General features: G+C 38.6%; 2 protein-coding genes and 2 long non-coding RNA genes across 16 annotated transcripts; 2 read left to right on the top strand and 2 right to left on the bottom strand.

Moving 5' to 3' along the window:
* Positions 1–1,321: 1,321 nt before the first annotated feature.
* On the bottom strand, positions 1,322–3,767 carry Mlc-c (Myosin light chain cytoplasmic). Of its 2 annotated transcripts, XM_033483653.2 has the most exons (4): positions 3,622–3,767; positions 3,514–3,541; positions 2,445–2,750; positions 1,322–2,335 (listed from the first exon to the last, which is right to left on the bottom strand). In XM_033483653.2, the coding sequence occupies exons 1-4, from the start codon at positions 3,622–3,624 to the stop codon at positions 2,229–2,231; spliced, it is 444 nt and encodes a 147-aa protein (XP_033339544.1). In that variant the 5' UTR covers positions 3,625–3,767; the 3' UTR covers positions 1,322–2,228. The 2 variants fall into 2 exon arrangements, with proteins under 2 accessions (XP_033339544.1, XP_033339535.1); XM_033483644.2 differs by lacking the exons at positions 3,514–3,541; positions 3,622–3,767 and adding an exon at positions 2,892–3,491.
* An 85-nt stretch (positions 3,768–3,852) lies between these two features.
* On the top strand, positions 3,853–6,151 carry LOC117228030 (uncharacterized). The gene is made up of 2 exons (XR_004492222.2): positions 3,853–3,990; positions 4,174–6,151. It is a non-coding gene; the product is annotated as an uncharacterized LOC117228030 (long non-coding RNA).
* LOC117227973 (WD repeat, SAM and U-box domain-containing protein 1) lies at positions 4,485–12,082 on the bottom strand. 10 transcript variants are annotated; one of them, XR_013033169.1, is made up of 21 exons: positions 11,766–12,081; positions 11,425–11,458; positions 10,514–10,642; positions 10,167–10,338; positions 9,696–9,841; positions 9,329–9,558; positions 8,958–9,196; positions 8,733–8,823; positions 8,514–8,626; positions 8,107–8,249; positions 7,827–8,034; positions 7,566–7,711; positions 7,224–7,435; positions 6,796–7,076; positions 6,276–6,366; positions 6,053–6,147; positions 5,777–5,938; positions 5,544–5,691; positions 5,235–5,430; positions 4,968–5,096; positions 4,485–4,885 (listed from the first exon to the last, which is right to left on the bottom strand). XR_013033169.1 is itself a non-coding variant. In XM_076521037.1 (20 exons), exons 1-19 carry the CDS (start codon positions 11,845–11,847, stop codon positions 5,267–5,269), a joined length of 2,886 nt encoding a protein of 961 aa, XP_076377152.1. In that variant the 5' UTR covers positions 11,848–12,081; the 3' UTR covers positions 4,485–5,096; positions 5,235–5,266. The 10 variants fall into 10 exon arrangements, 8 of the variants coding, with proteins under 8 accessions (XP_076377152.1, XP_033339490.2, XP_076377153.1 ...); XR_013033168.1 differs by having other exon boundaries at positions 4,968–5,430; positions 11,766–12,080; XM_076521037.1 differs by having other exon boundaries at positions 4,485–5,096.
* A 742-nt stretch (positions 12,083–12,824) lies between these two features.
* On the top strand, positions 12,825–14,385 carry LOC143259366 (uncharacterized). 3 transcript variants are annotated; one of them, XR_013033172.1, is made up of 4 exons: positions 12,825–13,179; positions 13,225–13,377; positions 13,451–13,576; positions 13,656–14,385. It is a non-coding gene; the product is annotated as an uncharacterized LOC143259366 (long non-coding RNA). The 3 variants fall into 3 exon arrangements; XR_013033171.1 differs by having other exon boundaries at positions 12,827–13,179; positions 13,239–13,377; XR_013033170.1 differs by having other exon boundaries at positions 12,832–13,175; positions 13,239–13,377.
* Positions 14,386–15,664: the final 1,279 nt, after the last annotated feature.

Here is a 15,664-nt window from a genome sequence, read left to right as displayed (position 1 = left end):
GTATGTATCTATGTATCTATGTATAGCAACCTATCTACCTACCTAATTGCATGTAGAGACTCACGTTTAGAACAAATATCGTGTAAAACGAAATTCATATTTTCTTTTTACATCAGCTTTTCTCGATACTAACAATTTTCCAACAAAAACAAAAATTCATCGTGTTTCCGTTATTTTTACATCGTTAGATTTAGGTGCATGTGTCAATACGCAATACGTATGACGGAACAGCTGATGGAGATACTATACATAATAATGTAGATCCGCGTGCATGTATATTGTACTGTACAATATCAGATTCTACGCTACACGAATCATATTCACGTGGCAATACACGCGCGCGCGCGCGAACGCACGCACACGCACACACACACACACACACCAATCTCTTTTTTTTTTCTCTCTCTCTCTCTCTCTGCAAATCTGAGATCTACTGATGGAACATTATTACTCCCACGCCTTCCTCAACCTTCAACGCATTTCTCACATTACGCATTATGTTTGATCATACTATATAACGTATTGTTGAAATGAAAAAAAAATTGTTATATGTATCACTGAAAATACTCAACTTGAAATATATGCAATTTCTTTTGTTATGCGTTTTCAAAATTAAATATAATCGTGTTACAACAATGTGTCACTCGTTGACACCCTCCCTATGCATATTATTAGAAAATCGACCAATTACGCTTGACAAAATGGACCATTTTCGAAATAGACACGGACATCTGTGACATATCGATCGCATAATTCCTGTAACATATGAAAAATGCGAAGAAACAATACGCGTTCTAATAAATATTGTGCAAGATGGCGGTAACAGAGACAAGTTAAAAATGGCGCAGTAGTCGCACAGCACTTACCAATTGCTGGATATTAGACTTGGCATTATTAAGCCCTTTTTACTACTTTCACAATTACTTAATGGTAGACTGGAGTTAATATTCATACTTCTTTCTTCGTAAAATTTTGGCGGCCGTAAAGTTCCCTCTTTCTTAAGACCAAAATGTTCGCTGGACGAACGATTGTTGCGCGATAAGAATTATCGAAGAATATCACCAACACGCAAGCAACTGTCTTACTCGAACGTACGAAACGGTACTGAAGTACGCTGCATATCGAATATCATTCTCGAATTTAACGTGTTCCGTTTCGACTTGTGTCGATTCAATTCGACTCGATACGATGCCATTCGATCAAATTCTAATCGATTCAATCTATTTGATGTATTTGAAACTTCTTTAACGAAAACAAAGATACCTATATGAACTCTTCTAAATCGATGTTATAAATTGTAAATGAACAGTTGTCAACTTCGTCGTTTTCAATTATTTTTATTCATCAATAATACGTATAACCATCGCTGAACATATTTTCTGACCTGAATAAACAGCGCTGAATTTTGATAGCACAAAAATGTACATTACTATTACCGGTTAAATCGATGAATTGATAAAAGACAATGTATGTAAGATGATTTTATAGATAGACATATGTAAATCATTATTATTATAAATTCGAGTTAATCACTAGAAGGTGACAAATTGGAATATTAGACGAATACATCGACACATTGGGTTAAAATAGGAATCACAAATTTCCATTCGAGTGTTAACAATTACGACAAGTATAAATATTTAGTTTTGGTTGGTTTTATGTGTTGTAGAAGGAGATAATGCAATTCCAACATTAAGCTTCTATTTTAGAAAATTTTATTTCATTCGATGCATTGCAGTTTTTAATCTAGAACAATGTTAATTGTTTGAACAGAAAATAACATGATTGCATTATTGTGTTGAAAAAAGGTAATATCTACAACCAAGCCATACATAGTGTATCCAATAAAATCATTTGTATACCAATCGAGGACATACAATAATACGCAAACTAAATTGACAGAACAGCATATGGAATGTATCGAATATTATCAACAGTTCACAAAGTCAATTTGCGGCCTTTTCCATGTTCAAATTACAGTTTAATTTCAGACTGTTCGCTTTCTCTATATAACTTTAGAAATCACAAATATTTACTGATTCTAAACGAGCGTTCATCTCTTTGTACGTCGTAGTCTGTATTGAAAATATCGGCAATCACATTTTTCTGTACAAAATATTTCGACGATCGACATAGTACAATGAGAAAACATTGTTAAGAAATGTTGCAATTAACAAAATTCTTCGTGAAGCAATGAATGAGTTATTACTGTTTCGGGGAATAAACATTCAACCACACATCACTTGACGAACAAAATCTTCATAATTAATATTACCCTGTGAATCTTCATGGCCGGCTAATAACGTTTCAACCTCTTCGTCGCTGAGCTTCTCCCCTAAAATAAAGCATAGATAATGTTAATTTTGTGAAAAATTGCTCGCTCGTCCGATTATAAAACCTTCGCGATATTCGTGGATAAAAGGAAAATGGTTTCTTTTCAATACCCAGCGTTGTTAGCAGATGTCTCAATTCAGCAGAAGATATAAAGCCATTCCCATCTTTGTCGAAATGACGTAGACCCTCTATAAAGTCATCGGCTGTGTCCGATGTACGAGATTTGCTTATAGCCTGATAAATGGGTAGAAACACTTCGAAACTAATACGTTCGTCCGGTTTATGTTGATGGGTGAACTTCTTTACATCCGATTCGGTTGGATTTTGTCCAAGAGCTCTCAAAGCATCTCCAATTTGAGCTACATGAATCTTTCCATCTCCTCGACTATCAAAAAGCTGGAATGCCTCCTGAAATTCTACAATGGTACAAGGAATTCTTGTTTATTATGGCTAGTAAATAATTAACTTGGCTTTTACTAGTAGACACGTGTAAAAGAAAGATTTTCAACGAATTCGAAAACACAGATTTCTAATAATTTATGTACTGAGATATTTACCCTCCATGGATGACATCATTCTATTAGTAAGCTCTTGATAACTACAACCGTACATCTTGCACCTTCTAACTTTGACGTTGAACAGAATTAAAGATCAATAGCAAATTGTTGAGAATAATAGAAAAAGACTTGAACGATTCTCCTTAGAACACTCACGTATGTTAGTACGTACGAACAAAATAATATTACCGCGAACAATGGCAAATAAACATCGACCACGAACGCAATATGTCACGGTCTCCCGTCTCACTTGTTCGAATATAAATCGAATTAAAGATAAGTTAGGACCGTAAAAAAATAGTAGTCGTACTGAATTTATGTTGACACAAATAGTACGGAAGGCACAGTATTAGGAAATCATTTACAAATCCGACATAAAATCGTACGAACAAACCGACGTAACGATATTGATGCTATTCGCTTTCTGCGATCCTTTCTTCTTTTCTGTTACTATTCCTTCAAGTACCTAACCATAAAAGGTAATGACCGACACGTAAGTTAGTGACACCAGGGTGTGGGTCTAATAAGGTAACGATATTCTTGACCTGAATTAAACACTGGGAAAAAACTGTCTGCCCCTCCTTGATCTTTGCTCTTCAAGAACCGATTTGCGTTCACTTACCTGCAAGTTGATCCTCCGAGTATGATGCCTGTAAACGAAATGTCACCACGATTTAGAATCTTCTAACATCGTGTTTTCTTCAAGAACCAGATGCAGATGCAAACTTACCATCCTGATTGCTATCACGCTATCAGACACGTACTAAAACACGCGCGACGATCTATCCAATCCTTCTATCTTGAATGCATACAGTGTATGTACGTACGTGTTTATGTACGATGTATGTATGTACGTACCATGCGTATACGTACAAAGTTGTATGCCTCTCGATGCTTCCTGTCTTCTGTAGGCTGTATTGCATGCATACGTATATAATACATATACATATACTTGTATGCACGTGTGTGTATATCGTACGCGAATCAAGTGGTGACGGTGATTGGTGACAAGCGCTTCGTTCGGTCGTTCTAGGAAGATTTTAACTCGACGTTCCTGCAAGGAACTGTCTCTCACTTGCCTGTGCATACATCTGTGCATGTACGTACATGAATCATTTCCGCTATCACCTCGAAGATACATACAAACACATATATGTACATAAATATGTAGCACCACTCGCGCGTTTCTTTGGAATGCATATCGAGTGGACAACATCGAATGTACACTTTTCAGGTGTATCTTCTTTTTTCCTGCGTCAATTCAAGATTAAGTCTGTTCCAGATTACAATTCGGAAAACATGAAGGAAACAGCGACGATGGAAGGATACACATAGTACCTAAAAGTTCTGGTCTATGCGCGTCCAATGAATTTGTCACTTCTAAATCATAAAGCGTGTCGTAATGCAAATAAGATATACAGAATACTAGATTCTCACTAAGAAGATTAAATTTCTGAAGTATCGGTAACGACGAGCACGACACGGGAATGGTAATGGATTATGTATATGGTAAATACAGAAAATGAATGCGACGCGGTAATGGTAAAACCGCAGACGAGGTATAGGAGATAACAGTACACCTAGCACTCGATGTAAATTTTTGTTTTACAATTTCATACTGTATATTATACTGTATAAATTAAGTATTGTATAATATTGGAACTTTTACAATATTGTTTACCGTAAATATAACGATGTATCGTATCAATTTGAAAATACAGAGTGAAAATGCAAAGTGAAAATATAGAGTGAAATATCCGCATAGTACTTACTTGTACTTGTACAGGTAACTACTTCGTTTTACGATTTCATAAAACGTTCTATTATTCGAAATGGTGCCATCATTTTTCTATCGTAAATATATCCAGTACATGTATGTATGTATTTATGAATGTATGTATGTACGTATATCGTACGTAGTTATCAAGTTATCGTTTATGAAACATATGTATGTTTAATACGTTTATGGAACAAAAGTGCATACAATTTATCCACTGAAAGAATTTCGATAAAAATGTTCAAATAGAAATGCTAAAAGTTTAATCATTGTGTTCGTTAAGGAATCTTTGTGCGTACATTTGGGTAACGTTGTTGGTCCTTTTTCATTGAATCATGTGTGCATGGTGCCATACGTTAATATCTAGTCGTGTTGTGTCTGAATCAAATATTCTCCTGTACACTCGATAACGAATTCAAGTTGCAAACCTTGATGTGCCAAGAAGATATCGAAAGAATGCGTATACGCGCGCATATCAAATGGCAATAAAAAAAAAAAGATGATTATCATCGAAATCATTGCAATCTTGTAAGATTCGTAGAAGTTTGAGTGCACTAATACGAAACCTGTAAACTACCAACACGGCTTTGTTGCTTGCTTAAGTCTCTGGTCGTTTACCGTGAAGAAAAGTATATATCATATTTCTAAGTTCAATGTTCAATACAAACGAGGTGTCTTGAAGAGATTTATTAGTCATAGGACTTGTATATTTTCCGCATAGAAACCATTCGTTTATCGCTGCTCTCTCATACGTGAATCCATCTAAGGACAGATAAGAGTGATCACGTGATTCAGATGTTACAAGTTATGTACAACTAACCGACGTGCATACTGTCGCATGAGATGGAGAATATTATAGATAATGCTGCTCTTACCGGAGCATCGAACAGGTTCCTTCATTATCTCATGCGTGATGGGGCATAGAAATTCATGAGGTATTTCAGCATCGTCTATGGAGGCTTCTACGACGTTGCTGTCCTCGCGTTTCAACCAATACAACTGAGTTTTAAATACGTCGGCCAACTTAAAAGATAAATACGTTTGAACTGTGAAATACATTTTACTATAGCGAATCTACGTATATCACAGTAAATCTTGTGACCCGTACTTGTTCGTCCTGTTCAATTTGTAGGATTTGTATTAATTGGTCGTCCGAGACGGTAAGCAATCGGCGACCAGTCAAAGACGATAGATTTGCTCTCTTCGTCAATGCTGACAGTCCTATTTCGTGCAGCCATCTCAAAGTGTCGTCGACCCTCCAGTCTGCGACCTGATGCATTACAAGTTCGACAGCATTAACCATTTCTATATTTCGGATAACCGTTGGTGTTTCAGACAAGTGCTATTCTCATCAGAAACATCCGAGTATATTCTACGGTTCTACCTGTTTCTTGTTCCTCTTGAAATTATCGATCAAGATATTCTGCGAAATTAGTTGTTGAGGCATTTTCCAGATTAGGATAGTTTTATCCAATGCACCTGTTCGTTTAAAAGACCTAGTCAGCGGCTATTGAAACGAAGAGAAACTGATACGCATCGCGGACAGTAGTACGAAACGAATATCAATCTACGAGGAGTCTATACATATAATACGTGTACATATTGACCTGTAATAAAAAGCGACATGTTTTCGGAAAATGCGCAAGAGGTTACAAGACTTTCGTGTTCTTCTAGCACGTACAAGCAATCCCCAGAGTACTGAAATCACAGTGCAATCACAACAAAATTATTCCATTATACATATACGTATGTAGAATATAGAGTATACATAGAGTATATACAGTGATTTTGATTAATATTCGGACATCTTTTAAAACGCTACAACTTTTTGAAAACCGAACTAAACCGATTTCGATGAAATTTCCAACATGCATATAACTCATCGATATCTACAAAACGCATTTTTTAAATTTTCGTTTTCTATTTTCTTTCGTCGTTCCAAGCAATAGCAAAATTTCAAAAAAACATCCCAGTTATGGTTTAGTAGACTAGTCCCTGTAACAACTAAACAAAATTAAAGTCGTTTAGTCCAGTCCTAAAAAGGTTATCGCGTTTTAAAAGGTGTTGAAATATTAATCAGAGTCACACTGTATGTGCGTCGAATGTTTAAATATCGAGTACACTCACTACACTCCAAATACGAGCTGTTCTATCCGTTGCCACACTTCCTATAATTTCACCTTGAATCGGGGAGAATCGAACGCACGTCACGTTACCGCCGTGTCCTGTCAAAATCTTTTTCTGCTTAAACTGGCCATCGGAATCGTTGCTCCCAGTACTACCGCTTCCTACCGTTATCATCTCACTGTCTCTAGGCGTTGTAATAAGCCACAATTTCACCAACGAATCGTTACCGCTTGTTGCTAACAAATAAGATTGTCTACCATCGTCCGTCGGTCTTCTGCCTGCTATCCAAAGTAACATACACACACTATAGATACTTGTACGTACATGTATAATGTGTGATAAATGGTAAATGGTCAGAATGATCATTGGTAACGATAACGCGTGATAGTTGCGCCACATTTTGGTTGTTTCGATATCTATTCGCTTACCAGTAAAATTCAAATTGCACGTTGGACTGAAATCGCAACCTTGAACGCCCAAATCGTGCGCTTCTTCGCAGGTCATCAAGGCAGTGTTACCACCCTTGTCGTCCATGGTATCAAATAATCTCCATGTTCCTTCGTTGCAAGCCGTTATCAAATAACGAGAATCATGCGTAAATGCGATAGCGTTCACCGCATCGGAATGACCTCTGAAAATACTGTATCATCATAGTTTCGATAAATAATATTGTTTTCTTTCGTCTTATAATGAGATTATTATTATTATATTTTCCTTCTCCAATGTATTCTACTACTAATTATACTACACGACATGAGAGATTAAAGTACCGAAGTTCCACCATATCATTGACATCCCATAGCGTTGCTCTTTCGTCGTCTCCGGCCGTAGCAAATTTCGATCCGTCCGGCGACCATCGACAAACACGAACACCGTAACCCGAGTTTACGAAAGAAGATTTTGCTTGGCATCCATTCTACGGCAGTTGTACGTTGTATCCGAGGATGATTTATAGAAACGTACACGTGTAAATAGATGTATGTAAGATAGGTATACATAAGGGACATGTGTACGCATACGCGGATGATTACCTCGGTATTCCAAATGATAGCAGTACCGTCTAAAGAACAAGAAGCGAGCATAGTACCGCAAGGACTGAATTCCACGTGATTTATACTGTATTTGTGACCATCCAGCGGACTGTAAGATTTCTCCAGACATTTCGTAACAGCAGCATCTTCATCGCCATCTCCCATCTCGTCATTGGTTACGATACTCCACACGCGCACCAATTTATCTCTACGTTACGATTAGAAAGATTAGAAGATCGGAACATTCATCATACGACAATAATTGCACATTTCGACTAACCCCGATCCGGAAGCGATTAAACGATTGCCATAACAAGCTACGCTGTTTACCGCGCCACCGTGGTCCTCTAGTCTTTGAATCAGTTGTACCTCGTTGATCGATGTTTCTGCATTTTTCATCACATCTTGTTCGTGTATCGCATCCTACGAAACAAAGGTCCCAGTATCTGTGTTCACAGGATGTCAAAAAATGTTTTGTCATAACCAAGGTAGGTGAGTTGGAAAAAATCGGTCAAGGACACTTTTTTTTTTTTTTGACAGATCTTCACCGATCCGAGGATTCAGAGTTCACACTTGTGCTAATCACGACAAAACATTTGTTGTCACCCTGTACAATCTTGCGAATGATTTTCCATGCGTTATAGTATTTGTGTAAGCGTGGTTGCGAACCGTGTAATATATCTCTACCTTTTCGTGGTCCGCTGTCATCAATGCTGCAGACCCGAAACTTGGCGAAAGTTCCGATTCGAGGCACAAACTACCCGTTAAATCCCAAATGATCACCGACTTGTCGTTGGAACCTGAATCATGCATAGATATCATTCCAACGATATTTGTGTAGAAAAATAAAAACGAGGCTCTACATTTCTTTCCAATATATGCCACAAACTGTACTGCTAATACTACCAGTCGCTAATAAGTGTCCGTCCCTCGAAAATGCGCAGCATGCCACGTATCTATTGTGCCCCGACAATATCGCCGTTACTTTGCCCGTGCTCTGAAATCCGAAATTTGTTTCATCATCGAGCAGCAGTTTCGTTTTTGTTTTCCGTTTGTTGTTGCTGCAATAACTAAAAGCTAAAAGCTAAAAACTAACAATTAAAACTTAAAAATTAACAACTAAAGACCTACCGTTTCCCAAATTACCGCAGTTTTGTCGAGACCACTGCTGACCACGTATAATCCATTCGAGTTGAAACGAACGCAAGTCAAGGCACTACTATGCTTCTCCATGATTCTGCAGATAGTTATTTTGGCAGTGAACATTTGAGCTTGTCCCTTTGCTCGTATCACCGTTACCTCCCACAGTTTCACGCAATGATCGTTTCCACATGTGACCAGTTGATACAGCTTTGTGAACGGTTCACTGCCTACATACGACAATACAACGTACCAATGTATGGATACTGTTTTCAGCGTGATTTCAACGATTGATACAAGAAAGTTGGTTAAGTGTGTAGGTAGATTGATAGAAAGAGAGACATATCGTATCGTTTACGTACTTGTAACTTGTTGAAAAGTCGAAAAATCGCAAGAAACGACACCTAAATCATGAGCATCGTCTATCCAGGCAAACGCGGTAATTGCTTGTTTATCAGACATGCACGACGAGTCGATAATATCGGCAGTGGAAAATAATTTTAAGACCCCAAAGGTGCAACTTGTAATCAACCAACTCGAGTCCGGTGAAAAGCATACGCTCTGTATAGCACCGTCGTGCTTTTGGAAACATCTATACAGTACAGTATGTGAACATAGGTATCGTTTCGTTTTTAGAAGCATGCACGCGCGCGCGCGCATACATACGTACGAATATTAGAAAAATTATATAGAAAAATTACACCAAAAGACCATGATATTGCTTTTTACTTGATTAAATTGCGTCGAATCAAATCCCAAAGACAGACTTGTCCGTTATCTCCGGCAGTTGCAAGTAGCATAGAGTCTGACGAGAATCTACAAACTCTTACAGCTTCGCCGCCCACTTGGACCATCGTATGAATTTTCAATCCGGTCTAAGAAGAGAGGCATGTATATACGTAAATGCGCGCTTTATATATATACACACACTCGCACGCGCGCACGCCAATATTGTATATACATACATACATACACACACACACACACACGCGCGCGCGCGCGCGCACACACACACACACACACACACACACACACACACACACACACACACACACACACACAACAGTGTACACATGCAACGTGTATACACGTACATTCGTTTATGTATACATGTGTATGTGTACAAATTACATGTACAATTTGTGACGAGCATTCGAATCAACGAGTGTCTAGATCGTACACGATAAGAGTACAGCATACCCGCAAGTTCCATAATAGCGTTGTTCCGTCTATACTAGCCGAAGCCAACATCGTCGATCGGGGGCTTACTTTTACCGATGTAATGCCATATTTGTGTCCCATTAACGGTGAAAAACATGCTTCGACGTATCCACTGCACGCTCTCCATTGCCACACCCGAATACGTTTATCCCTAACAATCAGAGTAACGGCATACGTATAGCACAGTAAACAGTAGCTAGTTGATAGATGTAATATTCACAATACATACACAGTACATACTACACGTTACCTCGATCAATGTGCAACGATAACATTTGACAAATTACGATCGTTTGTTTGTTTCTTGATCTTTTTAATTCCCTTACCCTGATCCGGTTACCAATACGCAATTGCTGGCGAAATCAACAGTTGTCACGTCGCTCGTATGAACAGCCAAGGTTTGCAGAGCTTGCACATCACCTATGTTGACGGTGGCAGCACTCATATTACTTGTACTGAAAATAACAAGGATACAACCATTCCTCTTTCGTTTATCTTTCGCGTTCTTCCTCCTTTCTTTCTTAAACAAAGTCTTTGAACAACTTGACGGTTCACCCGCCGTTCCTCTATTAAGAATCACACGCGGAACCTGGTTCGATCATTTTTCAAGTAAACCGACCAATTTGCATTGCGAAGAAATACGCCGCATCGGGAAATAAGTATATGTATTATACATGTACGTGGTAAAGTAAAACGCGAAAGCATCGTGACCTTGACATTGATTACCGTGCCCGTTCCGTAAACGTGGCTCTATCGTACACGATATTCAAGAGCTGTACACGTTCGATTGGGCGGAAGCATTGTAATTTGTACTTGCGCGCGGGTTTGGAATCCAAATTTCATTTATTTCCTTCGAACGAAATGTGAAAAAGAAAATCCAACTTTTGCACAGCTATGGGCAACGTTGAGGATTAATAAGAAATCAGCGGTGCATACTACTTGGAAACGTCTTCTAATTTGAAAATTTGGTTTTCTGCTTTTGTTTCCTTTTCTTTTTTTCTTTTATCTCCTCTTCCGAAAACATAATACTTGGAATAATAATTTTCGACGATTTCGAAACAAATATACTCATCTATACTGCATATCGTAGAATTTGATTGAAAACAATGGAATCTTTGAACGTTCTGTTCATTTATTCCTTGACAGGTTGAAACACTTATCTAATATAAAATACCGCCGAGAACCAACGCGAAACAGAAAAAAGGAGGGTGAACGATAGTAAAACATATACACTCACGTTATAAGTACAAACGCAGGTGTAGCAAATGTCACTGCAAATTCAGAAAATTCCGTTCAAACTGCTGCATTTTATGTATGCTGCGACGAATATCGCACGTATACGATATGAAAGAAAATATATATTATATATTTATGTAGTTGAGACAGTGTCGTGAAAACTTTTCCGAGCAAGGCATTCGACAATGTCGCTAACTAATGTCGAATCGACATTATGACGCTAACGCGTTAAACCAAAGACTACGGATTCCTAACTTCGTGTTTAAACGCATGCCTACTTGGCCGGTAAAAATCGATACTACAAGAATAGAATCAGTTTTATCCCCGAATAAGTATACCTACTTTGCGGTTGAGTACACGGAATACATCGTTTCAAAGCTACATATGTATATCGTTCACAATTAAAGAAAAAACTGAAACACATTCAGCTAAATTTCGAAAAAAGGATCCTTGCAAGCATCCCAACATTTTGTCGTAGACGGTTGACTGGCTTTTTCGTCGATACTGGATCGCAAAATGGACTTTTATCACTCATTATCGAACGATTTTTTTTTTAGTTATCTGTTGTTTAGCAATTTTCATTCTTGATGCCATTTATGAAAAACAACTGGAAACGATCTTGAAACGAAAACACCTTGCAACTCGCAACGGCGTCACGTCACGCACACAAGCTCACCAGATCGATTGGAAACCGAACTAACGTCGTTTTCAGGTTATGCTTGAACACCGTTAGAAATCGAATTCATAGAAAGCGATGCAACAGTTTCCTTTCATCTCGAAGTGGAAATCATTGAACAATCGTGATTCGACAAAGATTAATCGTTCAACAATATAAACAGAAATTGTAATTTTTGTTTCCCAGCCGATCTTTTAATATTTCCTCTACAAACATTTGTATCGATCGTCGCAATTGCCCCATAAACAACGTAGAGTTGTCTACAAACAGTCCTTGTGGCACAATTAGGGCGTGAGAAAAACTAAATCAAAGTCACAGGATTGTTCACGGAGAATCTGCTGTGCATAGATATCGTGTAACAAAACCAAACGACACCAACGTGAAATATAATTAGTTAATATAATAGTTGGCCAAACTTGAACGAGCAATTAATTACGTTTTGCAATGTTGTCATCGATTTCTTGTGTATACGATGTCGATATCTTTTTTTTTTTATTGCCTAATTTTGATACAATTAATGTTTTCAAGTGACTCTACATTCTGCGTATATGGCGCCATTGCTGGAGAAAAAATGAAGCTCCATTCCTCTATCGGTACAGCGCCAATTAATCCAGCGGGAAAACGTTGAAACCGGTAGCCAAAATGTATCGCCGATAATTTGGCTAACAGTTTGAGCCTTTTGTCACTGCATCGATTGGCGCTGTACGGATGTCGGAACGGAGCTTCATCTTTTCTTCGACAGAGGCGCTACATGCCGCGTGTACTGCAGGATAACCAAAAACCGTTAATTATGGCGATTCATTAATAATAACGATATAATATAGTAAAGACGTTAAAAAAAGTTGGAAAAGAAGACGTAATTCTAAACAGTTATCCTATTTACAGGTATACTTGTTATATTAGGTCGAACAGACAGTACAGAAGGACTTTCGACTATCGATACATATGTAAATATTATTGTTGAATTTTTGTACCGAAATCTATGATGAGAGACGTAATAAAACTATGAATTTAAAGTAAACCATTAAGATATAAGAATATAAATTTATTAAGAGGGGTCGCTGGAGTGCTGGACGGTGGGTAAAGTATCGTTAAGCAGAAAACAGTAAATTGGTTGATTTCTAGAATGCTAATTTCAGGTTCCACCAGCCTTTATAATTATAAGACTTGCCATAGCGGAGAGTTTTTTGTAAAGATTACGGAATTTTCGCGTTGGACGAACCAAGAAGAAGTTTAGATGAATAAAAATGCAGACAGTTTAGGAAATTCATTAGCCAGGTATGTTGCAATGATTAATATTAAGATGAGTTTAATCGAATAGATGAATGGTGAAGGTTGTTTTCTATTACAGATTGGTGAAATTGCGATCAGAATGTGAGATGTTTTTTTTTGAACTGGTGAGAATTAACTGGTTAAAACTGGCTGAATAAAGTGAAAATGAAGATAGTTTTGATGAACTATTTCTAAAGAAGAATAAGTATGCGTATGATAAATGTTTGTGAATATAAATGTGATTTGAAAGGTATGGTATGATTATAGTTTTCTGAATTGCGCAGTGGACGCACGACAATTGGACGGTGCTTCGTGGATGATGCGAAGCGAATGATGCGAAGGAAGATTTATGGTTGAAAGTTGAAAGATGGGAAGAAAGTAGGGAAGACTTTGCATAAATAAGAAAAAGAAAAAGAAAAAGTAAAAGAAAAAGATGTATCGGGGAGACTGGTAGGGAAGAAGACAGTGGAGCTAGTTTCTGTAAGAATAAATATGGAGCGTTTGTTTTGAAAGCGGTGCAAGTCCAGTTTGTTTGGTTTGGATAAAATTGAATGTTGGCAGATGTTGTTCCATCGGGAAGGAAGAAACACGTGGAGTTTTTGCGAGCAGTTATGACACGGACGTGACCAGGGTTGGCGTCCAGATTGTCTGGACGTTGTCCCCAATAGCTGGACATATGATATGTCGAAGAATCCAAGAATCCAAGAACTGCTTCTATGGTGGTAAAAGGTGTTTGAAAAATGGTGTAAATTATTTAGTTGATTAAAATGTATGATTTGTTTAATAAATAAATGTATTTTTTTTAGAAGAAAGACAAGGAAAGATTTTGATTACTTTTCGGTTGACTTAATAAATTTGTATTGCTAGGTTATAATGGGTTACTTTGAATTGAAAATTCCTAGTTTGATTACATCTCCAATTCTAGATATGTGTTTGTATAAATTGTAAGAGGATATAATTGATGTATTTGATATGATGCACACACATTTGATTATTATATAGTTTAATAGCTAATTAGTATTATCATTAATACCTCCTCCCAAACGTCATCTCAAGCCGCGCAATGACAAGATTTAAGGGGGGGGGGGGGGGGTTGGGTCACAAGGCGCGGGGGAGGGGGGGGGGGGGTCGGTGAGCGAGGGGGGGGGGGTCGGTGAGCGAGGGGGGAGGGGGGGGGGTCGCCGCGCATGCGGCGTTGTGGGGGGGGTTTCACGCGAAAAACGCGCGCTGGGGGGGCGCCGCAAGGGGCATGGGGGGGCGCGCCGCGCAAAGGCGAGGGGAATGGGGGGCGCGCCGCGCGAAAGGCAAGGGGAATGGGGGGCGCGCCGCGCGATATGGCGAGGGCGGAGGGGGGGCGCGCCGCGCGAGGCTCGTGGGGTGGAGAGAAACGCGCGAGGGTCGTGGGGTGGGGAGAAACGCGCGCAAAATGCACTCCTTGATTCTTCTATATCACAGTTCGTTATTCTTTTGTTTATATTCATGGGTCTTATTTCTATGTAAATTTATTGAAAATAAAATAAATATTCTCAATTGTCAACATTGATTTACTATTTCTTCTTACCTATATCACTATCCGATGTGAATATGAAATTATCCATTGTTGGAGGAAAATAAAATAAGTAACCTAAAATAGTAACAATTGTGAAGCCACCGGTGGCCACTAACTCGCCACCTGTCTATGGAAATTGGAATTGTACCACTTTCATAATCAATGGTTACGCAATTTCTTTTATCGGCCTTATGTTCCTTGTGTCAAGTTCATAATTCTCTACATTCGTTTGAAATAACCGTTATCGATGCTGTGTTGGGGCGTCACAGCGTCGTCAGTAATAGCGACGAATTATGACGCTATATATGTGGACGGTATAAAATAAAGACTGCCATCCCTCCAACGCACCTCCAATATTCGCCGATTGGCCCTGCCCGATTTTTTTGTGGCAATAGTCAATCAGCGAGTCCGTTCCAAAGCATACGTCCGCATCGCCCCGGCAAAGGCAGGAAAGTTCCTCCAGGCATCACCGTCATAATACAATGTCAGGCTGATTCTTCGGAACTTTTCCTTCTTTATGACTCGTCCCGGTCATCGAGGCCGAGAGAAGCGAAGTCCCAAAAACCTAAGCTCAAAAAACAGCCGGCTAGGCACGTCCGTGTCATAAAGACATTAGTGCTGTGCATTAACAGATGCGAAACGTTGAACGTAAAACGTATCGGATGTTTCGAGTATGCGAGTTTGCAAAATTAATTCGAGGTGTTGATCTGTACAAGGAGAACTTTATTTACTCGACAGACGGTG

Source organism: Megalopta genalis, chromosome 4, assembly GCF_051020955.1.
Source record: "Megalopta genalis isolate 19385.01 chromosome 4, iyMegGena1_principal, whole genome shotgun sequence".
NCBI classification, from domain to species: Eukaryota; Metazoa; Arthropoda; class Insecta; order Hymenoptera; family Halictidae; genus Megalopta; species Megalopta genalis.
Note: the sequence above shows the minus strand (reverse complement) of the source record. Positions and strands in the feature narration are given on the sequence as shown.

What these genes read in the sequence shown, in the direction of transcription:
- Mlc-c (XM_033483644.2), bottom strand. Translation starts at nt 2,946, where the DNA reads ATGTACGGTTGTAGTTATCAAGAGCTTACTAATAGAATGATGTCATCC. An exon ending in AATGATGTCATCCATGGAGG is followed by an intron (nt 2,751 to 2,891) that starts GTAAATATCTCA and finishes GTACCATTGTAG; the next exon opens with AATTTCAGGAGGCATTCCAG. An exon ending in ACATCTGCTAACAACGCTGG is followed by an intron (nt 2,336 to 2,444) that starts GTATTGAAAAGA and finishes GCTTTATTTTAG; the next exon opens with GGGAGAAGCTCAGCGACGAA.
- LOC117227973 (XM_076521037.1), bottom strand. Translation starts at nt 11,847, where the DNA reads ATGTGTTTCAGTTTTTTCTTTAATTGTGAACGATATACATATGTAGCT. An exon ending in CAGCTCGTATTTGGAGTGTA is followed by an intron (nt 6,367 to 6,795) that starts GTGAGTGTACTC and finishes CTGTGATTTCAG; the next exon opens with TACTCTGGGGATTGCTTGTA. An exon ending in TCAAGAGGAACAAGAAACAG is followed by an intron (nt 5,939 to 6,052) that starts GTAGAACCGTAG and finishes GTAATGCATCAG; the next exon opens with GTCGCAGACTGGAGGGTCGA.